The following is a 26,091-nucleotide window of genomic DNA, read 5'->3' as shown; positions in this document are numbered from 1 at the left end:
CAGCCCAGCCCCTGTCCCTGCCCAGACCCCCCAGCAACCCCACCCTGGGCATCCCTGGCAGCGCTGGCCAAAGGCTCCTGGAGCTCTGGCTGCCTCGGGGCCGTGCCCATTCCCTGGGGAGCCTGGGCAGTGCCAGCACCCTCTGGGGGAAGAGCCTTGCCCTGAGCTCCAGCCTGAGCTGCCCTGGGTTACCCTGAGGCAATTCCCTCAGGACAGAGCAGAGCTTGGAGCTGCCCCTCGGGAGGAGCTGCAAAGCCTGGTGAGTTCTGACTTAAGTTTCCCCTTCAGGATGAGCAATCCCAGAGCCCTCAGCTGCTCCTTGTGTGGCCCTTTCAGACCCTTCACTGTCTTCCTAGCCCAATCTTATACCTGTGTATATTTCCTATTTTTTTTCCCTGGGATTCAGCACTGGCCAGTTTTAATGCCATTGTGGGGAAGAGGCTGTAGCAGCACAACCTGCAGCACTCAGCAAGCATCACATCTTAGCCACTTGTCCTTTTTTCATCTCAGCTTTGTTTATAGTCCTCATCTGTATTTGAGTGTGCAGTGGGCTTGTGGTTCCACGCAGTTCCCAGGCAGAGGCCAGTCCTTCCTGTTTGTGCTTGAACTCCAAGCTCCAGAATGCTTACTAGTCCTGCTTTTTGTGCCCAGGTGGATGAAACGCTCCTCAGAACTGTTTATTAAGTTGATTTTCAGTCTGTTTGATCTTAACTTGCCTCTGCTTGAGCCTGAGGTCAGTAAAGCTTTTGCAGGATTTTTCATGAGTAACCATATGGGATCTTATAGGGTAAGTTAGCGTTCAATAATCCCAAATAATTTAATAATCCCAAATCCTGGTTCATGAGTAACCATATGGGATCTTATAGGGTAAGTTAGCGTTCAAGTTAATAATCCCAAATCCTGTCATTTATGGTGTAATGTTTCCTGAGGCTTTCATCAGGCTTTGGACTCTGCATTATTTTTTTCCCATCCTTCATTAAAAAGGGGGCACTGGGAATAATGTGTGAATGTTGCTGTTTTAATGAGGATTGGTTTTCTAACTAAGGATTTGTTGGTGAAACTGTACTGCTCTGCTGTACAATACAAAATTAAAGTGATGCTTTTTGCTGCAAACACAAAAATGGTTGCAATAAGCAGGATTTTGCTTCTTTTGTTCTCCTCCCCCCCACAAAACAAGGTACTGGAAATATAAGAACTGGCAGGAGTTGCAGGCTCCCACACAACTTTGGATTGAGAATGGAGGAATTTTGTATAACCACTTCCTACTGAGATTTGGCTGCTTTTCATTTCATATCAGATTTCTCATCTAGGCCAGGTTGTTAACTAAGCTGTGAATTAGGATAATTTCTACCCTTAGAGAGGAGGAATTAAATCACCTCTCCAAGCACTTCTGCATGTTTGCTTTTTTATTTTAAAGCTATCATCCCTGCCACTGACTCTGACTTGCAATGGTACAAGGACAAGGTTTGTGGGGTTTTTTGGTTTTTTTTTTTTTTTTGGAAAGAGGTTTGGGGGGATTTTTCGCAATGGTACAAGGACAAGGTTTGTGGGGTTTTTTTGGTGTTTTTTTTTTTTTTTTTGTTTTGGAAAGAGGTTTGGGGGGATTTTTTACTTCACTTTTCCCTTTACAATGTAACTTCAATATTTGGATTGTGAGACCCTGTATTCCTGAACAAGAGGTTAATGCCTGAGAAGGGAGGGCATTGAGAATAATCTTTGCCAGTTTTACATTACAAGTAAATGACAAAACCTGCCATGTTCACAGGGTGAGTTTTGAGCAGGGCCCTGAGGAGTTTCCTTTCAGCTGGCTTGTTTTCCAGTCAGATGTTAGGTCCAAGAGAAGACAGAACTTTTTGTTCTGTGAACTCAAATTAACTGTTTTCTCCTTTCCTCTGTGGTTTATTTGCTGTGAAGACCCCTCTAGCCAACAGAAAGCTGCCATGGCTCTCATGGCAGAGCTCCTTCCCTGCTCTGGCCTGAAGGTCACCTGAAAGTTACCAGGAGCCTGCAGCAGAATTTTGGGAAGTTGAGCTGAAGCACATTGCCAGCGTGAACTTCTCCACAAGTCTGCCAGGAAACCACTGGGAGTCTTGGCAATTTTTTCTTAGGGAAGGATGAAAAAGATTCAATCCAGTTTATCTTGTTTTTCTCTGAGAAATCCAATCTTAGTTAATCTACTCCATTGCCTTTTGCTTCAATCTAATTTTCTGGAAGTGTTCCCAATCAGGTCCTGGAGAACACTATGCCTGTGGTTTTTTCATTAACCTTTTTTCCATCTGAAAGCTGGAATCTGCTAATGCAGAGAATAATGGCACTAGTTATTGTAAACAAATTAAACTCCTATTTTGCTGTACTTTCTAAAGCCTTTCATTTGTTGGTCCTGGAATTAGATTTTCCTGGTTTAGAAGCCAATCTAGACGTGTGAGGTTGTGATGAAATGGCTCCTTTTCAGTTTTCCTTTTTTATTTCTACAGTTTTTAGTGTAATTTCCCATTGTCTTTTCCTCCCTATGCTATCAGTTCATATCTACAAGGGTCTCCAGCTGATTTCCAATGGCACTTCAGCAACTGTGACTGCAGCCAGAACAGTGGCTTTGCTTCCTGCTCTCTTCCTCTCTGTGGATATAATCTTAGAAAAATCTCATATTTGCTGTATCACAGATGTAAATAGCATTTATCATCTGCTAAAAAAGTTGTACAAGCATGTAATCCTCTCCCTTTATCTAAGTGACTGGAGCAGTCCATGGCAGCTCTAGAGCACAGGCCAATGCTCCAAGTGGCTGAGGCTCTTCTGTTCTCACTGCTTGCTGAGCATGTCCTGTTCTGAATCCTGGGAGGCTGGGAGAAAACGAGGAGCAGAGTGGAGGTGCTCTGGCATGGAGCTCACAGTGAGTGCCCTGAGCTCTCCTGAGACTGTGGAAGAGCCACTTCACTTCCATAACCCTTCTTTTCCCACACTTACTCATTAGTTATCGCAGGTTCAGATCTCTTTGCTCTGCTGAAGGTGCAGGAGCTTGGAATATGAGCTTTGTGATATATTTACCTGATCTTCTGGCTAACCAGGATAAGGGGAACCCTGGCAGTCTTGGCTGGTTTTTTTGCCTAAGCACTGCATCTGTTGGGGGAAGGAGTGCCTGGCAAATGCACCTTCAGACTTGTTTCACATTAGAGAGAATATAATTTGGCTTGGCTCTGTAGGATTACGAAGTGCTTTGAGGCCACCTGTGAGGTGCTGTTCTCATCTGGAGCTAATGGTGTGAGCAGACTGGCTGGCCTGCTCCAGAGAGCTGGGAAAAGCAGCTCCTGGGAAGGGGGAGAGGCTCATCCCTGTGACCAGCCTGCTCCTGGTCGATGTCTCTAAGTGGTGGCTGCCCTCTGGCTGGGACAATGGCAGCAGCTCGTGCCACCCTGGCTGGGCTCTGCCCAGGCTGGACTGGGAGCCGGGGATCCCATCACTCTCTTGCTGCCCTGTTAACCTTCCCTGCTCCAAAAGGTCTTCTACTGAAGAGGCTCAAGCAGCTCACTGGCACAGCTGCACTGCGTTTTCAAGCTTGCATCTTTCACTTGGGAAGAAGAAACACAAACGTGGAGCAGACTCAAAGGCAGTGCTCCCAGTGGAGCCATCCCAGTTCACTCCTGCAGCCCTTGGGAAGTCACCACAGTGCTGCCATCACTGTGGCTCCATGGGAGGGCATTTCCAGTGGGTAAATCAACCCTTGTACATCAAAGTGATAAGGGAAGTGGGAGCACAAGCTCCCTGAGGAACACACCCAGCCTCGGGGTACAGCTCAAGTGAAATGCAGTCAATGTTCAGTCTGGTTTTCTTGGATCCCTTGTTTGTTTGAGCTCCTGGACTAATGGATTTGACAAGAGACTGAGTCATGATTTCTGGGGTCACTGCCAGGTGAGTTTTATACAAATCGAGTTACCACTGGCTTTGGTGCCCTTCATTAACTTGGAATAAGACATTATCTCAAGAGGATGTGCTGAACTTTAGTGTTTCAGGTGGTGTCACGTGAGGCTGAAGTGTGCTGGAGGAGCACGTTGTAGATACTGTAAGGCTGAAACCTGAACAGCTGCAGACAAAGTTAGTTGGGAGTTTCACAGCTGCCCTCGTGTTCCTGTTGTAGGCTTGGTTATACTTGTAAAGCCATTTTTGTGCTCTTTTCATAAAAGGCACAGAGCAGTATCTGTGGAATATCCTTCTGTATAGGTGGTAAAGCCTAATACACTTGAATCTGATTATTTTGCTTCTAGTTTAAAAAACCTCTTGGCAGCAGCCTGACTTTTCTTAATTTTCTGAATTCCTCAAGTAAAAGCCTCCAGGTCATCATAACAGCAGGATCATGTGCACTGCTTGTCAGTTGATCCTGTTTTGTGTAATTCTTGCTTGAAACCACAGCCCCCACCAAGAGGCCTCTTGTGTTGCAGGGCACAGCACAGCTGTTCTTGCACTTTTTCTGCTTTGTCCCTTTTCCTTTTTTTCCCATAGCAGTTGTTGGCTCCAGCTTTCCAAGCAGAGGGGTCCCAGAGCCAGGGTTTGTCTTGTATAGATAGTGTTGAAGAATTTCTGCACAATTGATTTATTTGCCTTTTTTTTGTTTTTGGGGTTTTTTTTTTGTTGTTGTTGTTGTTGTTTTGGGTTTTTTTGTTGGTTTTTTTCCCTCACTTCCCAATGCTCCTAAAAACTGGCTGATAGCTTTGAAAACATCATATTTTTTCATTATGGGCAAATAGAGTCACAGGGTGATTTGGGGTGGAAGGGACCCTAAAGCTCATCTTGTTCCACTCCCTGCCATGGGACACCTCCCACTGTCCGAAGTTGCTCCAAGCCCTGTCCAGCCTGGCCTTGGAACTTCCAGGGATCCAGGGGCAGCCACAGCTGCTCTGGGCACCCTGTGCCAGGGCCTGCCACCCTCCCAGGGAATAATTTCTTCCTAATATCTTGTCTAAACTGCTCTCTCTCAGTTTGAATACTAAATTACTTAAATACTAAAATAAACTAAGCTTCGTTGCAATATCTAGAAGCAAGCAAACCACTAATTTATGTGATAGAGACTTGAATATTTGAAATGTGTTTTGGTTAATGTGTTGGAAAGTAATCTCTGCAATGCACTTAATCAGAGAGTTCTAAAATCTCTTTGCATTTGTGCAAAGATTTTTTGAGGGAGACTCAGGAGCTGCTTCTGCTGCTCTGTGGATCTCTGTGTGAGCATCCCAGAGCTTGGTCTGGTCCTGAGCTAATCTGAGCAGTAGTTAATGATTAGCCTTTGATAGAGATAATGATGTGCTTGTCAGCATTATGTGAGGGTTGAGAAACTTTGATCAGTCTCAGACTTGTTGCCTTTCTGGAGAAAAAGGCTCTGCTGGAGTTGGTAGATGGAAAACCTGTCTCTGGAAGAGTAAGTACTCAGCATTTTTTAGCTCTGAATCATTCCTGCTTTGGATTAGCAGCTTTGTGGCTGTCCAAGAGTTTGAAAATGATGAAAAAGCCAGCATTTGAAGCTCTTTCCCAGAGTGGTATTTTGTCACTCATAGAAGAATTGTTGGTGGCTTTTGTTCTGGCTTTCCATGCCCTACAGTCGTGGCTCTTCCTGTCAGAAGAGTGTCACAAGGCCAAGGCTCTTCCAAAGATAAGTTCATTTCCAGAGAATTGAGCTGATTGCTCTTTTCCTCTTCTTGATACTGGAGATCTACCTTGCTGAGATTTTATTTTCAGTGCCTCAGTAATTTCAATAATACTTCCTTGGTTCAGTTGCATTTTCAAAGGGACGATGCTCTGTTCCATGGATTGGGGCTATGAATTCTTCTCTCTGAACCCCTACAAGTATTTGCATTGCTACCTGGAAGCTGTTTATATATCACTGTGCCATCCACTTGCTGTTTGCCAAGATCATGGATCAAGAGTAGGAAGGTGCCTCTGGTGATGGGTATTTGGCCTTAACCATCTGCCAAAACAGAGCTTGACTTCCTGGGCTTAATTAAAAACCCACTGGAAAGGATTTTGCTGCTTGTGACCTGAGTTCTACCTTGCATTTTGCCCACGAACAGCTTGAGGCTTCTCAAAACAACTATTGGAGGCACAAAATAATTTAATTCTTGGCTGTGGTAGAACAGGTTCTTGTGTCGGGGGACAGTCATGGATGGTGCTGCAAGATGGAATGAACACACATCCATTTTTCCTCTGGAAGAAAAGGTATTTTTCTGAAAGTCAGTCTTGTGAGCTCTTAGGTCTTTAGTCAAAGCCTGCATTTCAGAGGTGACCCTGACATGCCAGAGCAGGAGCTGGAAATCCCAGGATATCCCAGCAGGAGCTGACATCAACACATGGCTGTTGAGGCAAGGTTTGACACAGGCTGGAACGTGGCAGCTCCAGGGAAGGGGAATGGTTAGTGGCCACCTTAAAACACTGGATCTGCACATGGACATGAAAAGAAAGGAGAGAAAGGGAATTGCTCTGTAAGGACACTTTCCCATGTGGTGGAAGGTAATGTGTGTGTGGCTGTAGTGGACATGGAAAAACATGTGTGAATTGCTTAAACCTGTATGTGTCATGCCATATGTATGGAATGGCCTCCTAAAAATTAACCAGGGGTTTTGGAGTGTGGTTTTCTTGTTATACAGATTCTCAAAACATCTGAAAGTCAGTTCAGAACTTGTACAAGTGTTGCCTTTTCTGGGCTAAGTCTGATTATAATGTTGAAAAGCAGCCAGAGATGGAAAATTAACTGTGTGAAAATGGGGAAGTAGGGTAAGATCTGGGAATCTCCAGTGAATCACCTGTGCTGGACTCCCTTTTATGAGGCCTCTAATAAACCAGTGCCGTCCATTTATTACCCTCAGGTTGAGTTTTACCTGCATGGGACAAAGGTATTTATGCTGTTGTAAGATAACATCTGTAAAGAGGTAATAACAGATAACATCTGTAATCTGTAACTGACCTGGGGGCACTGGTCAACAAGGACTGAACGTGAGCCAGCAGTGTGCCTTGGTGGCCAAGAAGGCCAATGGCTCCAGGCCTGGGTCAGGAATGGTGTGGCAGCAGGAGCAGGGAGGTCACTCTGCCCCTGTGCTTGGCACTGCTGAGGGCACACCTGGAGTGCTGTGCCCAGCTCTGGCCCCTCAGTTTGGGAAGGACCTTGGGACACTCGAGAGCATCCAGAGGAGGCAGCGAGGCTGGAGAGGGGCTGGGAACACAAACCCTGAGAGGAGCCACTGAGGGAGCTGGGGGTGCTCAGCCTGGAGAAAAGGAGACCCAGGGGTGCCCTCATCACTGTGCACAGCTCCTGAAAGGTGCCTGTGCTCAGCTGGGGCTGGGCTCTGTCTGCAGGCAGCACTGACACAACCAGAGCACACAGCCTCAAGCTGGGCCAGGGGAAATTGAGGTTTGGTATTAGGAAGAAGTTTTGTAGTGAAAGAGTGATAAAGTTCTGGAATGGCTGCCCGGGGAGGTGGTGCAGTCCCCATCCCTGGGTGTGTTTAACAAAGCCTGGATGTGGCACTGGGTGCCAGGGTTGAGTTGAGAGGTTGGGGCTGGGTTGGATTTGATGATCTTGAAGGTCTCTTCCAACCCAGGGATTCTGTGTGTGATTTCTGTGTGTGGTCCTTCACCTGCATTATAGGCACACAAATGCACTTCTAGGACACATTGAATTACTTTTGGCTCTGAGGAAACTTGTACTTCCTTTCTTGGGAATGCACTTTTTGACTCTGATTTCATTTTGTGTCCCCTGAGATTATTTTACAGTTTTACAGGGTTGAAGGCTCGAAGACACCATAAAATCAACCTGGTCAGAGCTGTTTATGCTGTGTAGCCTGGTGTGTCCTTCCCACTCCAGCCAAGCATGGAGCAATGGTTTGTCAGGATTAACTTGCAAGTAGTTCTCTGTCTTGCATCCGGACATATCTGTCATTCCTTAGAGATGGAATGCTTCTGCATATGGCCACTGAACAGCCACAGACAATAATCTGTGTCCTTACTCTGTGGACAGGCAGATTTTTGTGGGAAACAGGCTCCTTTCCATAGGTACAAGTGGTGTAGGAGGTGTTGAATGTGCAGGAATCTGGATGTTGGATTAGTGGGCATGATAAAGAAGCTTGTATGCAAATGGTGAGGTTTTTTTTGGTTTTTTTTGTGGATTTTTTTTTGTTTGGTTTGGTTTTTGGTTTTTTTTCTTTTCATTTGGAGAGAAAACTTCTCCCTTCATTTAAAAAGTGCCTGTTACAGGTAGAGGAATACAAGCTACAAACTGTTCTTGATTAGGGCATATGAAATAGGAAGTGAAATTCTCTACTAGGCCTGTTTTTTCTAAGGAAGCAGAAAATCTGCTTCCTTAGAAGAAAAGGAAATCTTACATAATACTCGTCTTGCAAGATGCAGTTCTTTTTTTTTTTTTTTTCATTTGGAGAGAAAACTTCTCCCTTTATTTAAAAAGTGCCTGTTACAGGTAGAGGAATACATGCTAGAAACTGTTCTTGATTAGGGTATATGAAATAGGAAGTGAATTTCTCTACTAGGCCTGGTTTTCCTAAGGAAGCAGAAGTTGTCTAATCTTACAGAATACTCATCTTGTAAGAGGGGGTTCCAAATATTAATATATTTTCTCCCTTCATTTAAAAAGTGCCTGTTACAGGTAGAGGAATACAAGCTACAAACTGTTCTTGATTAGGGCATATGAAATAGGAAGTGAAATTCTCTACTAGGCCTGTTTTTTCTAAGGAAGCAGAAAATCTGCTTCCTTAGAAGAAAAGGAAATCTTACATAATACTCGTCTTGCAAGATGCAGTTCCAAATATTAATATATTTCTATATTAAAAAGTTTTTGAAGAGTATCACAAGGCTCAGGGCTGTCCCATTTGTTCTCAGCAGGATGGTTCCTGTTCTCTGGCCATATGGATCACATCTCCCTGGTCACCATGCCTGTGTTTGGTTGTGTAACATCTGAGCAAAAACCACCACTGAGGATAAAGGAGTATCTATTTATTCAGGAATTATGTAATCTTGGAAAATATGGGTCACATGGCCCTGCTTTTCTGTCTCCATTTCCTGGTGCTGTCCCATGTCTCCTCCCTGCTCAGGATCCTTGGCTGTCCTCAGCTGAGGGGTGAGTGCTGAGAGTTTTTACCAGGAGGTCCCCAGGGACTCCTGAGTGAGCCCCACCCACACTCCTGCTCCTCCACTCAACACAGCTCTTACTGCCCTGGCCTTTGAGCCATTCTGCCTTATATCTGCCTCAGCTTCCTCCCTTCCTGCCAGATTTCTCCTCCCTGGCTGCTGGATCCTGGGGACTTTGTGACCTGGATTTGTGTTGCTGTGTTCCTGTGTCATGCCCCTGATGCTGTGTGGAAGAGAGGTGAAGCTCTGATGGTGTGGCCTGCTGGGCTGATGGCTTCAGAGGGCTCTGACCTGCACAGGAGGGGCTGCAGTGCTTCTGTAGATGCCTCCTGGGGACAGCCTGTGATAGAAACTTGTCAGTTCTAGCTCTGAATTCATGCTGGCTTTGGCTATAAGGACTTTCAGTGTTTGCCATGCCTTCTATCCCGGATGTTTCACAAAGAAATTTTAACTGGCATCCTGTGCCAGTTTCGGTATCTCTGGTGCTGTGCTGCTCTCTGCAGAGGACAGAATCACCAGCTGTGGTGCAGCATCTCTGCTTTGGCAGCTACAGGAATGGCAGTCACTCCTCAGCTCTTGCATGTCCTGAGGTGCCTCAAGTCTGCCACTTTGCAGAAATGGCTGTGCTCTTGTGTGCCAGAAAGGGGGACAGTTGCTTCATCCACCCAGACAGAAAGGGGAGCAATGGACAGCAAAGGGCAAATAAGGGACCCAAAAGGCTGGTGGTGGAAGAAATGAAAATGGGGTGGAAAAACACTGTCTATGTACAGAATGGAAGAAATTGTGCTCTTGGTGGGCTTGAGCAGGACAAGGCACTCCTGAGTGCAGGAGGCAGAGCCCTAGTGCAGAATGCTTGTGCTCTGGCTTTGACATCCCAGAGGACACTGGTGTCCTTGCTGGTTTTGCCCAGAGGGCAGAGCTGGCTGGGGACTGTTCTCTTGGAGCAGTAACATGGAAAAAGGGAAAGTTTTGTGGCAGATGAACAGGGAAACTGAAGTATGTAAGAGATGCCAATCACCTTTTAATTGGCGCCTTGTCACTATTCCTCTTCAGTGCCTGCTGATGTAGCAGTTCTAGCAGTTCCTCTTTATGATACAATATTTATTGGCAATAAAAGCAACTTGTGGTTGACAGGTGTCACTATTCCTCTTCAGTGCCTGCTGATGTAGCAGTTCTAGCAGTTCCCCTTTATGAATACAGTCTTGACTGGCATTTATTGGCAATAAAAGAACTTGTGGTTGACAGATCTGTTCCTGGCCCTCTGCTCCTGGTCAGTGCACAGGCAACTCTAGGCCAAGTGAGCTCTGCTTTCTTCCCTGAGCTCCACTTTGGATTTGCTTGGCTTATTACAGTCCCTTGCTGGGGTTCTTCAAGATAACCAAGGCTGGAATGTGCTCTGATCCTTGGAAAGTGTCCCACTGGGGACTTGAGGTTAATTTGGGCTCATGCAGGTTGAAAGTATTTGTGTTTGCTCAGAATGGGAGCAGGTTGTTGCTGAAAACTTCAGGTCATGGCATTCTTGACATCAGCTTCTCCAAAATGAGTGTGCTGTGCCCTGCCTGGTTGTCTTTTGTGTGGATAAGAGTCCCTTGTGTGGATCAGTGTCCTCAGCCTTGTGACAGCCTCCAGTGTCTGTCTGGCACCCAAAACTCCTTCCCTTGAGCCAGGCTTCTGTGACAGATGTGCCCTGAGCAACATCTGCCAAGCAGACTGTTTTGCAAGCCTGCAGCCCGTGGCATTCACAGCAGCTGCCAGGCCCAATCCCAGTGGAACTCCTGGTGTCGTGCCCTTCCTTCTGTTGTGCATTGGGCAGGGCAAGGAGTGTGCTGTATTTGCAAAGGCATGGCAACAATCCAGGCACATGTACCCCCTGCTGGACTCTGAGCCCCAGAGCCTGGTGTGCACCTTCCAACCATTGTCACCACAGCAGAGGGCAAGGAGCTGTGCTGCTGTGCTGAGGAGATGGTGCTGTCCATGTCCTGCCAAGAGTGGGGTGCCCTGGGAAGCACCTGCACATGGGGACCCCAAGATTTGGCCCAACAGTTGGAGGCGTGGATCAGTTTGAGATTGCAGTGCCTCTTTCAAAGGAAGACATTCACTGGGATGTGTGGGAATGTGTGTGGGATTCCTTTGTAGATGAGGGGAGTTTCTACCCCCTGCATTGCTGGGTTTCTGAGGGACAGCCTGAGGTGTGGCAGTATTGGTTCTGTCACCTTCTGCTAAAGGTTCCTGTGGTCATTGTGGAAGGGATCTTACCTGTGCTGCCAAGGCAAGGGTTGAGAGGTGGGCAGCACAAGCAGAGGGGTGTTGTAGGGTAGAGGAGGATAGAAGAGGAATAGGAATGGGAATAGGGTAGCAATGTTAAGTGGGAAGGTACCTTCAAGAATCATCTGGTGTAACTGCCTGGTCTCAGCTCAGCAATGTTAAGTGGGAAGGTACCTTCAAGGTACCTTCAAGAATCACCTTCAAGACCAGGTGTAACTGCCTGGTCTCAGCTGGATGGAGACAGGGGAGGATCACTCTTGGATCTCCATGCAAAGCTCTGAGTGTGTTCCAGGTGTTTGCACATGTGCTGGGTCAGACTTCTCTGCAGAAATGAGTCTACAGCCAGGAAGGGCTTGGCAAGGACTCCTCAGTTTTGCCACACTTCTCACAAGGATCCTTTGACTGCTTTGCTGTCTCCTGCAGTTTCAGTATGGCTGAAGAAAATGCTTGACCACAGGGGAGGCTCAGCCTGGCTCCCTGTTATTTTGTCACCTTTACACAGCTTTGCCAGCATTTCTCAGCCTTTCCTCTGATGTTACCAGGCTTAGAGCCTGAGGTTTTGTGCTCTGCAGGGTTGTTTTCAGCTGCCTTTCACTCCATGGGCCTGTGGGTAATGACATGGGGTGTGCTTCACCTAATGAAGTTCAGTATATTGTCCTGTAAAGAACAATCTGTCCCGGGATATTTTTTCTTCTTGTTCAAAGATTACAGATTTCCTGAGGCGTCGGCAGAAGCTGGGAGATTAGGAATGACCATCCCCTTCTAGCAAAGCCTCTAACAGAGGGTGACCAGCCAGGTTTGCTATGAAAACAAACTCCATCAAAGGGCCATTATTGTAGCCATGCTGAGAGGAAGAGCTCTGGCCCCTCCTCAAGTGATGGGGGTTGTGCTGAGTGGCTGTGAGCAGCTTTGCTTTACTTGTACAGCTGAGGAATGCTCTGATTCAGAGCAGAGGACAGGACTTTAAGGATTGAACGTATGCTGATATTTCATCATCTTGTTTTAGTCTTAATTTTAATTAAACATTACTTAATGCATATAACTGCATCAAGCTGCCAAATGATGTGGTGGAAGCTTGTGTGAGCCAGCATCCCAACTGGAATCCATAGTCTGGAACTGGAGCACTCTGGGGTTTTTGCCATGTCTGTGGGTGCTGTGTGATGGCTCCATATGGAAGGGGCAGCCTGAGCCTTGGGGACACAGCAGCCTGGTAAAGAGAGGGACAAACATATTGGCACCAGAAACACAAGGATTTGGGAAGAATAAAATAAGCAAATGATGGCAGCCAGGAGGCCTGGAGGATGGGTGTTTGGAGGAGCAGGTACTGCAGGGTGTGATTGTTGGCCCCAGCCCTGTGATCTGCCTGTGCTGCAGAGAACCTGAGCTCAACTCTGGTTTAAAGTGTCACCCCCAAACCTCCCTGTGTGGGTGACGTAGTTTTGTTTCATTCTGCTTCCACATCCTGCCTGTGGGGTTCGTCAGGATCACCTTAATAAGGGTCTGTCTCAGCAGAGTGGTTTTGATGTGCCAACACTTTGTCATTATCTTCAGCATCCACAACTGTGCTGTAATGGTTCCAGCTGGGATCCTCGGTGGAGGTGATGGCAGGGGATCAGATCTGTGTGAATTTCTTCCCTCACAAAATGTGAAATGGCTTTTAAAAGCCCATTCCTTGCCTGTGCTGGGAGAGCTGGGCTCTGGGTGCTCCCAGCTTGGCTGCCTGTCCCTGCTGACTGCTTCCATCCTGGCATTCCTTCCACAGAGGCTGCCCAGGCATTGTCCCTTTTTGAACCTGAGCACAAGATGTTGTCTGAAGCCTGCTCAGCTCTTTTTTTGCCCATTATTCTCCACTCCCTGCACTGCAGCCTCTGGCATGTGCAGCTGGACATTCTCCAAAGTGCCTGTCATCCTTCAGAAGTTCTGCAACCTGTGGGTGGGAATAGCCCAACCTGGTCACAGGTAGACAGGGAGAATGTGCCCTGTGTCACACTGTGTGTTCCTGCTTGGCTCTGCTGATCCAGATTGAATCCAGCAAGCTTCCATGATCAGGAACAAGCCCAGGAAATCCAAATTTGTACATCCTTACCCTCAGTGTGTGTTGGAGCTCCTGAGCTGTGCCCTTCTCTTTCCCTTTATCCAAACCCCTTCGGGTGTGTTGAGCTTTTGTGAAGCCTTAAACTTCTGGATTAAGCTTTAGGATGAGACTCTAAGGTGGTGAGGCAGTACCAGGGCAAGCCACAGTTCTGCTGTGAGCTCACAAACATTCCTGGAGTTCTTAATATAGCTCTAAGAGTTCCTTCTTCAGGAATTGTGCAAGGGAAAAACAGAGGTGTGCAATTAAATGTGCTGGGCACAGCACAGTCCCTCCCTGTGTCTCAGTGCCAGCCTGGGGTTGCTGGAGCTGCTTGGGAGAGATCCAAGGGGAGTTTTCACACTGGGAAACAGCAGTGTGTGTCTGTAACACGTGTTTTGCTGCATTGCTGAAGAATGTGGTGTTTGTTCCCTGTGTCTTTAAAGTGTGTCTTTACAGCTTGGCCCAGGGGCCCTGGCCACCCTTGCTGGGTGCTGCCACAGCATGAACAGGTGGAATTGGTCTGTGCCTTTAAGCAGCCCTGGAGCTCTGCCTGGCATCCTGGAAGAATCTCAAGTCCACCCATTTGGAAAGGAAGCAGTTAAAGTAGAAAAGTTTGCCAGGAAATTGAATAAACTAAAAGCAGTGCTTGGGTCTCCTGATGAGGAGCCCAGCGGAGCCCACAGCTCGAGCCAGTGAACAGAGCTGCAGTGTCTGCAGGCTGCTGCTCCCCTCCCACTCCACTGACAGCCCTGCTCAACAAAAAAGGAATTGGGCTTGGGACCACAAGCTGGGAGCCAGTGGAGCTCGGTGTGCCAGCAGCCCTGCTGTAAGTAGAGCAGCTCTACCCCTGGGTGCCTTTTCCATTCCTTCTGTGCTTTTTCTGTAGCATTCCTTTGTGTCGTGCAGCACTGAGCCATATGTGTGATGTAAACAACAGGTCTTTGCTTTTCCAGCTTGCTATTTTTAATAATTTTCCCTTGGCTTTCTTTCAGGAGCTTTGATTTTAATTCTTAGTAAATATTGCCAAGTGTTTCTTGCTTGTTCAGAAGAGAGGGACCTCCTGACCTGTTCTTGCTATCAGAAGTGTTAGTGGAGAGACTTTGGGTACAAATCACTCCAGCTGTTCTGAGCAGGAGCCAGTCCTGTGCTGGCCACTGCAGCAGCACCCTCTCTGTGGGAAAAATAACTGCTCTAAAGGAGTCTGGAGAGGGGATTTTTAAGGCTCTGGTCCTTTTGGGCAGAGCCAGTGACATTTTATTTATTGGGTTTTCTGAAGTGGTTTGGGAAAGGTGAGGCACTGTTTAGAAGGGAAGAATTGATGCTGTAGTGGGCATTGGTTTAGAGCTCCAGTGTTAATCCTCTTGGACTTCTGATTTGGAAAGGGGCTTCATTCCCTTTGGGACTTGAAGGAAGATCTGTTTGACACTGAGCTGACTGTAAAGTACTTCCAGGGAGCTTGGTAGATCCTTCCTATAATGTGTCCTCTTCCTGCATGTCCTGTGTTCCTGCATTGAAAGGTGTAGTGAAAATGGGTGTTTGCCACAGGAACACCTGTGATGTGCTGTGAAGTTGCAGGACTCTGGATGAGCACAGCAGAAGCAATAGATTGGGAAGTTCTGGAGGGGGTTGTGTGTAATGGCAGTGATCTTTGGCTGAGACCTGCCTGAAAGGACTGCTCTGGCTTGGCATCTCATCTGGTCCAGCTCCTTCACCTGCCCTCGTGTGTGCCCTGCCACCTCCTGCCTGTCCTCCCCTCTCTGTGCCCTGGAATTGCAAACATGGCCTCCTGGTATGTGTGAGGTGGGGCAGCACTGGTTTGGGGCTGAGGGTGACTCCTGGTGCTGACACTTTGCTGCTGCTGCACCTGTCCTGAGGCAGCCTGGTTTGCAGAGCTGCCAGTGGCAGTGCAGGGCTGGGACAGAACCCTCAGTGTGAGCAGGGCCTGCCTGAGGTCCTGCTTAAAGAAAGAGAAGTCCTGTGTGGAGCTCTGAGTCTTGCAGTTTTCCTTAAAAATCTGGGGGGTTGTGAAATGGAGGCTGTGGCTTCTCTCGCCTGGGGTAACAGCACTGGGAGGGAAAGAAAGAAGCCCTGGAGGAGAATTTCCTCATTCCTCTCTCCTGTTTGTTTTCTTAGGCTTAGGTTACTGCAGAGCACAAAAAAAGTCACTCTGTGTGTGTGTCCCTTGGGAGAGGTACACCCTGGGGTCTGTCCCCTTCAGGTGTCCAGAGTACCTGAGCCTGAAGCAGCCAGGGGCTGTGGCAGGTCCTTCTCCAGGGCTCCATGCTCAGGAACTGCTCCAATGCCTCTCCCTCTCAGGGCAAACATATGGAGCAGGCAGCAGCCAGAGATCAAATACCCATTCAGGCAGAAATACCTGCTGAAAGGCTGGCTTTGTACAAGGCTAAACCTATTTAAAGAATTTACAATAATAGAAACTTGTGTGGGGTGGATTTTTTTCCTCCAGGTATGGAGTCAGCCTTGTTAAAGCACCACCTTCTTGTGACACACAGAGCTCCACATCTGTCAGTTTGTTTCTTAGGAGCTGTGCAAACCAGCCAGGGATTTGCAGCTTGAAATATTACACACCCATTAACCTGTTGCTGCTGCTGCCCTATATATTGTTTTTTACCTGGACTTAGGTAGAGATCTGCCAAGTTGTAAATCAGAGTCTGATTGTCCCCTGGAATGGATTTATTTTTAAACAGGAATTTATCCACTGTTATCTTCAGTGACACAAAACACAGCTGAAGTGGTTCAGGTGAGGTTATTTCCTCTTAAGCTACTTAATACCCCATCCTTTCAGGATCTCTCAAAATGTCCTTCAGCCCTGGGTGACTGCAGCAAAGGGTTGGATTTGGTGTTGGAGCACTGGGATAGCAGGGTGGGAAGGAAACACCCGGGTGTGGGGGTCAAGGTTGCCCTTTGTAACCTGTACCAAGGCCTGCACAGCCACAGGCAGCCACTCCTGAACACCTGACTATGTTCTTTGTCCCTACAGAGTAAATATCCTGAAACACAACCACTGTTTCTCCCTTTCTGCAGACAAATGATGATTAGTGAGAAGGAAAGGAATGAAAAGCTGGACACAGCCCAGCCACGAAGGCAGTTTTACCTGGTAACCAGCCAGGGCTTCTGTGGAGCATTTTGGAACCTGCTGAGCTTGGCAGGAATGTGAAATTCTAAAAGGAATAAATAATCATTGGACACTAGCTGGTGAGGATGTTGTATTCAAAGGAAGAGCAATGGATCATTCAGCTGAGAGAAGAGGGAGGAGACAGGGACAGCTCTAAACTCTGCTCCCTGTGACAGGGAAGGGCTGGGGCTGGGCCAGGGCAGCTCAGGCTGAGCTCAGGGCCAGGCTCTTCCCCCAGAGGGTGCTGGCACTGCCCAGGCTCCCCAGGGAATGGGCACGGCCCCGAGGCTGCCAGAGCTCCAGGAGCCTTTGGACAGCACTGCCAGGGATGCCCAGGGTGGGGTTTTGGGGGGTCTGGGCAGGGACAGGGCTGGGCTGGGTGATCCCTGTGGGTCCCTCCCAGCTCAGGATATTCCATGGTTCTGTGATTGCAGGAGATTTTGGCTGCAGGAGAGGGGAAGTTCTTGTGTTACGTCTTTCCTCTCCCAGCACATTTACCTTTGATCCTGTGGGTAAAGCACTTGGGCCATTCTTCTTCCTTCCCTGATGCAAAAGACAATTTGAAGTTTGTGTGTTTTGGCAGAGGATTCTTTTCCCAAGTGTTTTGGGACTGCAGTTCTAGAGCTTGAACATTTCAGCTCTGGAACAGATAATCTTCCAAGCTATGCCATATGGAAATCACACTGGTCACTCTGCACTGGTGTTCCATGGGCATTCCATTCCCTTCCCTTGGTGCTCCATGGGCATTCAATTCCCTTGGTGAAGTTTTTCTGTGTCAGCTGAGCTACTGCTTGCATTGTTCTCCCTCCTATTTATCTCCCCGTGAACATTTTTCTGGTCTCAGTATTTAAGCACAAATCAGGGACAAAGTGAGCTAAAAAATATTAGCAGAAATATGGACAGGGAATTCATTCTGCTTTAGCCAGTGCCATTGGATTCTATGATTCCAAGTTACTGTCCAGGGGAGTATTGTGAGGTTGTCTGATGAAATAAGAGATGGGGTGCAAACTTCTGCACAGAGATGGAGAACATACCTGAGCTGTGGGTACCTGGTGTCACTTCTTGTGCTTCCCTGCATTGTTTAATTTCTGTGTTTGCAGGGTGTTACTTCTGTCTTTCTCTTGAGTGCTTCCCCAGCATTGCTGACTCAGTTTCCTCACCTTCCCCAAATCTTTCATTTCTGTCATTGCTCACTTTGGTTTTACCCCACAGCCCTTGGATATCCTCTGTCATGGGGCTGCACTGGCACTGCTGTTCTGGGCCACAGTGACCCCTGCACAGGGTCACTGTCACAGCCGAGCCAGCTCCACCACCAGCTGCCTTTCAGGGCTTTAGTTGCTACTTCCAGTTCAGAAAGCTCTTATAGAGTCTCATTTCCTCTCTTCAGTCTAAATATAGCCATGCCTACCTGTTCAAACACAATGCTGCCTTTTGGTTTAAAAACTGAAAAATCACACTTCTAAACTCTTCTGATGATTTATGTGGAAGGAAGTCTGTCTCTAATTTATTTTTAAACTTTAATTTGATAAAGTGTCCAAACTTTGCTTTTTATTTCCCTTGGTTTTACTTCAGTGCAGGACTGGAGTAAAGGCAGGGTCCAGTGGGACAGATGCTGTGCTTTCAGCACTGCATATTCCCAGGTTATTCCCAGGTTATTTTCTCTCCTGTTGCTGTTTGATCCTGATGATTTTCATTTCCACCAGCAATTGCCAGCCCAGGCAGTGGTGGCCCAGAGTGCAGCAGCCATGCCCACAGGTGACCAGAGAGGGTATTTTTATTTATTTTTTTAGTGTGTCCAGACATCCCTGATTTGTGGTAACCAGATTAAGGATTGGGACTGGCAGCCTCTTGAGTGTTTCTCTCACTGTGGGTAATGTGATTACAGGGGAGATGTGGCAATGCAAAGCTCATGGAAATGAAATTGGATTGCCTGTAGCTGTTGCAGACCTTTGCCTGACAGTAGGTTCTGTACCAACTAACACAATTTCTGTGTTAAACATGTTCCCAATCAAATGCATAACTGTCAATTAAGAGAAATCCTGTAATCTGATCCTTTAGTAGATGCAATTTAAAGTGGTGCTTGTGATATTTTTGCCTCTTGCAAGATTGCACTTGGGAAGGGGCTCTGTTTTTTCCTCATGCAGATAAGAAATGTTCCTTTATGCTGAGCACTTGCCCCAGGTGCCATCTCAATGAAATTAGGCTGCAGAGGGACACACCTCCTTTAAAGTGTCCTGCTGTGTGCTCTCTGCAGCCAGAGCAGGACCATGAGGAAGCTCCAGGAGTTTTCCAGAGGCAGCAGTTCTCAGCGGCTTGGAATATTTTCTCATGCAGCAGCAGTAGAGAAACCACATTCTCTTTAGAAAAGGGCTTCATTGTTTGTTTGTTTTTCAGGGTCCCACTTTTCTATGTGCCTTTCTGAATCTCTCTGTCCTCAAGATGTCTCACCACATGAACAGCTCCACGCTGCCAACCTCGCATCCTCCTGAGCATCAGCACCCTTCCACCACGGCCTCGGGACACGGCCACGACATGATGATGATGGTGAGTGGAGCAGTCAGAATTAAGCAGAGAGTTTTTCCTTCTCTGTGGTTCAGAGTAATCTGTCATCTTAAAGACTGTGCTCTGGAGAGCTGGAAATGACCCTGAGCTCTGGAAGGCAGGAATCCATCCAGGTTAAACTCAGATCCTGTTGTGGGTCTTCTGAATGAAGGAGCGGTGTGAGGGGTACAGAGCAGGAATGGATTTCACCTGGAGATCCTTTGGTAAAATTGTCTTGTCTTGCAAAAACCTTTCCAGCAGCCAGCCTGGTGTCTGCTCTGCAGCCAGCTAAGGGCAGAAATGCAGAGTTTTCCTGCAGGAAACAGATGGGTGGAGTTCTCCAGGCTGGCAGTGGGAGCCCAGGCAGCCCTGAGAGGGTTTCCCAGCACTGTGAGTGAGGGGCTGTGCTGAGCTCCCTCTGTCCCTTCCCTCCTGAACCCTCAGAGCACACTCAGCTGGGGAGCACAGCAGTGCCAGGGCTCCTTGCCACGTTGGCATTAAGGCTGCATTGGTCCTGATTCCTGCTGCTCCAGCTGACTTTGACTGCAGCAGGATCAGACTTGTGCATTCTGGCATCACTGAGGCTTTGCAGAAATCCTGGCCAGAGTTTCCATGGAGGTGGCCAGAGGATCAGTGTTTGTGTGTAGCCAGTTCTAGGAACTTTTTCAGCTTTTTCTCCTTTTCCTAAATGCTTTTGGAGTGAATTTCAGATTATTAAAACATTCTGTTTATGATTAAATTTCAAAAGGAGGGGAGAGAAGGCACATTTCTATTTCATATGAGAGTGTTCTCAGGAGCGGATTTTGCAAACCATCACTTGGAGTTTGTTTGCCAGCTCTGTGCCTGAGCAGAGAACCAAGAATCTCTGCTTCTATTTCTATTGCAACCAGTGTCAGAGCAGGAGAGGAGAGCTCCAGAGCAACCTTGGTGGCATGGCCCACGTGGAGATCTCAGTCCAGCACTGCCACTGCTCTCCTTGTGGAGCTCTTCCCATCAGCTCAGTATTGGCATCCCTGGGCCATTACTTTCCATGTAAATGTAACTTCTTTACAAATGTCAAGTGTTCACTGGATAGTTACAGGATCCTGCCTTGCCCTGCAGCTGAAAACTGTGAGTAATTGCACAAGATTTTGAATTCATGTTGCAAATAAATCAGTCAGGGAAGGCAGTACATAGGTGCAGCATCTTAGATAACAGACTGAGCACATTTCATGTGTGTTTTCCCAGTCCTCACTGGTACCAAGTAACAGGCTCAGGTTCAGCTGAAGTTCTTTGATTTATGTGGGTTTTGTTTTAAATGTAAATATGTTCAATTCATTGAAGAGATGAAAGTACTCTCTAAAAGGTGTTTTACAGTGAATTCTGCTCTGGGGAAAATGAGCTGATTCTTACAGATGCTGAAATGAATCATAATTCTGAGCTTCAGCAAATAACCTTAATTAAACAACGAGAGAAGTTCAAAGAGAAGTTCCTCTTGCTTGGTCAGGACTTCCCATGTGAAAACCCTGTGTGCAGTTGTGCCCAAGACACGCCAAGCTGTTTTTACCTAGATGGGAAGTTTTTATCACCTCCAGCTGGCCTGGGGATCTTTGCTGTTTCCCCTTCCCACAGCATTCACTGTGCAGGCTCAGGAGCCCTTATTTTCACCCAGGGCCAGCTGTGAACTGGCTTTACCTCCTTGTGTAGCTGTGTTTAGTCCTCTGTTCCCTACAGGATATTGGGAATTCCACAGGGAGACAACACTGCTGGCACAGTGCAGGAGGGGACCAGAGGACTCACCTGTGCAACCCTTACCTGTATCATCCAGACAAGGTCCAAGTGGGGAAGGGAAAGTGCCCTGTCCCTGAGCTCCTGAGGGGATGAGGAGCTCCATGGAGACATCCCAAACCCCTGACAACTGCTGATGCTGAGGGAAAAGGAGCTCCAAAGGCAAGGGGAAGGCACTTTCCTGGAGTTCTGTGAAGGACAGGACCTCCTACCTCCAGCCTGAAGGAGCTGGGGACTGGAGCCTGGAGCATCTCATCCCTGTCTCACTTGTGTGTGTTACACCAAATCTGCTGGAGAGTTTCTTGGTGTTTAGGTGGTGACCAAATAAATGGATCTGAGTTCTTGTTCCGATACAAACCCCATTGCTGCACCTTGCTGTGACCTCCTTGGGATGAGCTCTTCAGGCTCATCTTGGTGTTCTTTGTGTTTTGGGCAGGCCATGACCTTCCACTTCAGCTGTGAGAATGTGCCATTGCTGTTCTCTGGACTTACAATCAATTCTGCTGGAGGTTAGTAACACTGTCTTGTGCAGTCCAACCAAAAGGTTTTCAGTTGGTGTTCCAGGATCCACGTTTCAGGAATTACTTTGTTACTTGTGCTAAAAATGTGTGGACATGCTGTGTTGAGTCTGGTTTAAATGGCATCTGTGGGGTGAAACAAAAATTAAGATATTTGTAGAGTTCAAGAATTTGATTTTATTAGCAAAAGTGATTGCTGCTTTTGCTTTATGGGTGGAATTGCAGTGAGTGTCTGGATGAAATTCCCATTTCCCACCTATCTGTGCATGCACAAGAGCCAGGCCGTGGCTGTGCAGCACAGTGGGGTTCAGTCACACAGTGACTCTGCTGACACATTCTCTTGGCCAGAGGCAATAATGTTTCCTCTCTTGTCAGAAATGGCTGGTGCTTTTGTGGCTGTCTTCTTCCTGGCCATGTTTTATGAAGGCCTGAAGATTGCCCGGGAGTGTCTGCTCCGGAAATCCCAGGTCAGCATCCGCTATAACTCCATGCCAGTGCCCGGCCCCAACGGCACCATCCTGATGGAGACACACAAAACCGTGGGGTAAGGATTGCACTTCACTCTAAAGCAGAGCTCTGCAGGTGGAACTGGCACAGGAGAAACTTTGTGCAGCCAGTTTTGATCTCTGCAGTGTCCTGGCTCCAGACTGGCATGCTGTATGGCACTGGAGGATGGGGGACACCTGGGCACCCTCGGGGATGGGGGCAAAAGGAGGAAAGCAGCAAGGAGCCAGATGGGCTTGGGGTTTTTGTAATGAACACATTTGGGGGAGTTCTGAGGAACAGAGTTAGGATGTTACAGCCAGTGACCCCAACAGAAAACACTCAGGATCCTTTTGTTGACAGATAGTCCAGGCCTGTGTGCAGAACAGGAGCAAGTCAGCTTTTGAATGGGGGTGGTAAAAGAAGCTTGGCAAAGTCTGTTTCTCAGCTAGAGTTGTGTCCTCCCAGCAAGCTCTGCTAGTTTTGCTCTGTGAGCAAAACCACAGCTCCAGGTGCCAGCACACAGAGGAGTCCCTGCCCAGGCTGGTGTCACCTTCTGTGCCATCCCACACCCACCCTGCTCCTCTTTGGGGGATGTGCATTTCCCACCTGTTCCATTTGCTGACTTGTTTGGGTTTGTGTTCCCAGCCAGCAGATGCTGAGCTTGCCCCACCTGCTGCAGACTGTGCTGCACATCATCCAGGTGGTGGTCAGCTACTTCCTCATGCTGATCTTCATGACCTACAACGGGTACCTGTGCATCGCCGTGGCCGTGGGAGCGGGCACCGGCTACTTCTTCTTCAGCTGGAAGAAGGCAGTGGTGGTGGACATCACAGAGCACTGCCACTAGCACTGGGTGTGCCACAGGCCCCTCCACCCCTCTGCTCCCTGCCAGTGCAGCCACCCGAGGACTGGAGCGTTCCTGAGCTGCCAAGAGAATCATGATAAAGAAAATCAACTGGAGTTCACTACAGGTTCCTGGAGGGGTGCAGGGGTGTGAGGAGCTGGGACACGCCGCTCCCTTGACTCCTGAGAGTCCATGGCAGCCATTCTTGGCCAGGATTTGCTTTATTCTTAGATTATGCTGTGATTGAAATTAGTTGGCTGACAGGACTGTAGAAATTATTTTAAAAAGAAAACAAAACCATTTTATTTTTAAATTGTAAATGCTCATCAGAGAGGGTTTAATGAACAGTAGGAAAAGATCAGTTGCCAATAATGTGTGAATGGCTGTTTTAATTTTGATTTTTTTTTCAATGTGTACATAGTGCCAGGGGAGGAGATGGTCCTGGCATTGTGGCTTTTGGGGCCAATGACACCTTTTGCTGTAGGACTCAGCCTCTGAGGAAGATTTGGTGCTGCACATCAGACACGCTCAGGTGTGTCCTGGCAAGGGAGGACTTTGACCCAAGGATGTGAGCTGTGTGCTTCAGGGCTTGGATGAACCTGAAGCCCACCAGAGAATGATGAGTGTTGTTAATCTGATGTATCCAGCAGCTTAACTCAGCCTCCAGGGACAACGCTTGAGTTTGGCTGCTTTCCCTTCCCAATTATGGAACAGATAATAGTTCTGTATTTCCAGGGCAAAAAGATTCCAAATAAACCATTGAACCCACAGGTACTTCATGTGGAGCTGCACCTGGATGGAATTAGAGCTAAGATTTGGATTACTAGAACTGGTTCTGTAAATGAGGAAAGAGCTAAATAATTATTTCATGACACTAAAGTTAAAATGGCTGGAGGGTATTGCTGGCTGCAGTGAAGAGGGAAAACAACCATATTCCTGTAAAGGAGAGATTTGGGGAAGAGGAGCAGGAAAATACAGGACTACAGCAGCCTTCAGTGTCTTCTCAGGTGAAATTTGGAGCAGTGTGAGCTAATCAAAAAGTATTCCTGACCCAGATGGCTCCTCTTTGTCTTGATAATCACAGTGTGCCCATGCAGGAGGTGCAGGTTCTCAGTGCTGTGGGAGACAGTGAGGAGCTCAGTCAGTGCTGTGGGCTGTGCCCAGTGCCCAGGCAGGACAGGCTGTGAGGGGGCAGAACCACCCTGCTGCCTGTCTGCTGCCAGGCCAGCCTTGGGGAGCAGCCCTGGTTTAGCACCTGGATGTTAAAAAGGTTGTGCAGAGCTGGAGGTGGTGGTGCAAAGCTGGAGTCTTCCCTCTACCCAGATTGCCCAGTTTGTGCCTGTACCTGGCTGGAAGAGAAGACTGGGAATTTGGGAAAGGCCCTGAGAACAGGCACCACTTTCAGACTGGCACTAGTGTCTGGGACCTGCCATGACAGCAGGGAATCCTGCTGGGATAAAGCCTCTGGGCACACACAGGAAGATTTTTTTCCCCTGAAGATGCTGCTGGTGACTTCTGGCAGCAGCTGTGTGAGGAAGGCTGATCTTTGGAATGAGATTTTTTAGCCCCTGAGCCTTAGAGGGTGAAGCCATCCCTGTGTACCTGGGGGCTCCATGGTGCTGGTGCTGCTGTCCCTGCACAGAGCCCACCCTCTTTGAGGAAATCCACAGCTGCTCCTACCAGGGCTTGAACTGCACCTCCTAAAAGCCCTCCTGGGCTGATGCCAAGTGTTTATTTGGACATCTTGTTTTCTCTGGACAGTGCAACTAGAGAATAAAAGGAGCTGAGTTAAAAGCAGGCTTAGGTTCCTATGTAGCTGCTTTCTGTAGCAAATTCACATCTGGGTGAGAGAGGCAAAGTTATTTTCATGGAAAAGTTCTAGCCACCTCCTGCTGAGAGACAGGAAAAGTGCTTCCTTCCCCAGTCTGATCTTTGAAGGGAGTTGTCTGTGACAGAACCTGCTGGTGCTCTCTCTGCACCTGTCACAAAGGTGAAACTCTGCTGTGCCCTCCAGGCAGTCATGGGAGGGGAAACCTCACCCTGCCCATCCCTGGAAAGCTGGGAGGAATGTTAGTGTTATACAGAGAAAATGGACAATCCCTTCCCACTCCTGCTGGAACTGAAAGCAAACCTGAGTGTCAGAGAGAAGTGGAGCTGTTAAAAGCTGGAGATGGTGCTTGATGTGGGAGGTTTGCACTGCAAGGCTTGACCCCTGAAGGAGCTCAGGGTGACACTGCCACTGCTGCCATTGGTTTTTCTGGAAGGGGCTGGAATGGTTGCCATCACAATCACAGGCTGGAGTGAGGTGTGGCTGTGTGGTGGCACTGGTCACCTCATATACCTCTTGCTGTGTCTTTCTTCGGAACAGAAGCTGCTTGGCCTGATCTTGCTGTCACCTTTTAGCCACTTTTCTGTGTATCCAAGTGGCCAGACTTGAATTCTCCGAGGGGTGACTTGGAGATCAGGCTGTGGCTCATCAGTGTCAGTCTGGTTCTTGTTAAGCTTTTCTTGTTAAGCCTCGTTCTGCTTGTACCACCTGTGCCCCTGGAATTGTTTCCCCTGGAATGAGCTTCTCTTCTGCCCGTGCTGTCCCCAGAGGGCACCCAGCTTTCTGCAGCGTGCACAGGGAGGGGGCACGAGTCTCAGGTGCCCCAGCTGCTCCCACAGCCTGCACGAGGGCAGGTTTGGGCACTGGGCTGCCCAGGGAAGGTGAGGGGGTGGCTGAGGAGAGCAGGGTGAGGCTGTGTCCCCTCTGCTCCGAGCTCCGTGTCCGGGCTGCTGCTCCTGCCATGGCTGTGCTTTCCCCAGTTCAGCGTGACAATCCAGAACTGCCACACCTCCCCTGTGCCAGCCTCCCCTGCCACCAGAGGCCAGCCGGGTGTGTTCTCAGCCGGGCTGCTGAGGCCCAGCCCGAGCTCCCCGTGGGCGGGATCGGCAGCTCCGGGGCAGCCGCGGCCCGTGCTGAGCTCAGGGCTGTGCTGCTAACACGGGAGGGCTCCGAGGGTGGCCGGGGCTGGGTGCACTGGACTCCTGTGCTGACACACGTGCAGCGTGCCCACTGTGCTGCCCTGCTCGGGGTGACCCCTGTGCCTGTCTGTGCCTCCACATTGCCATCGAGGGAGCTCAGAGCCTCCCGGCCCTGTCCCTCGGAGGGCTTTTGTTGCTTTTCTTTGAGTGCCTTTTGAGTTTGTCTGGAGCCAGTCCCACCCAATCCAGCAGGATTCCTAGTTTTGTTTACAGTGGACTGTCAGTTTTGTTTTTCCTCTTTGTGGCGGTAACTTGTCTGATGTTACTGTGAATATCAAGAATCTCCTGTACATAATTAACCAATAAAATTGATTGCATTTTA

General features: G+C 48.3%; 1 protein-coding gene across 3 annotated transcripts in view; it reads left to right on the top strand.

Annotated features, from left to right (window-relative positions):
- Nucleotides 1-26,091, top strand: part of SLC31A1 (solute carrier family 31 member 1) — a 27,269-nt gene extending 1,178 nt beyond the window's left edge. Inside the window, exons 1-5 of one of the 3 annotated variants that reach the window (XM_039719811.1) lie at nucleotides 5,375-5,401; nucleotides 18,981-19,130; nucleotides 21,331-21,403; nucleotides 21,788-21,956; nucleotides 22,544-26,091. In XM_039719811.1, the coding sequence (XP_039575745.1) occupies nucleotides 19,026-19,130; nucleotides 21,331-21,403; nucleotides 21,788-21,956; nucleotides 22,544-22,745 (549 nt within the window). In that variant the 5' untranslated portion in view covers nucleotides 5,375-5,401; nucleotides 18,981-19,025 and the 3' untranslated portion in view covers nucleotides 22,746-26,091. Of the gene's footprint in view, nucleotides 1-5,374; nucleotides 5,402-14,049; nucleotides 14,280-18,980; nucleotides 19,131-21,330; nucleotides 21,404-21,787; nucleotides 21,957-22,543 lie in introns of those variants that run through there. The other 2 variants (XM_039719809.1, XM_039719810.1) reach the window with 2 other exon arrangements.

The sequence above is a fragment of the Passer montanus genome, unplaced genomic scaffold (assembly GCF_014805655.1).
Source record: "Passer montanus isolate IOZ18808 unplaced genomic scaffold, ASM1480565v1 scaffold43, whole genome shotgun sequence".
NCBI classification, from domain to species: Eukaryota; Metazoa; Chordata; class Aves; order Passeriformes; family Passeridae; genus Passer; species Passer montanus.
This window is presented reverse-complemented; position numbering and strand designations above follow the sequence as displayed.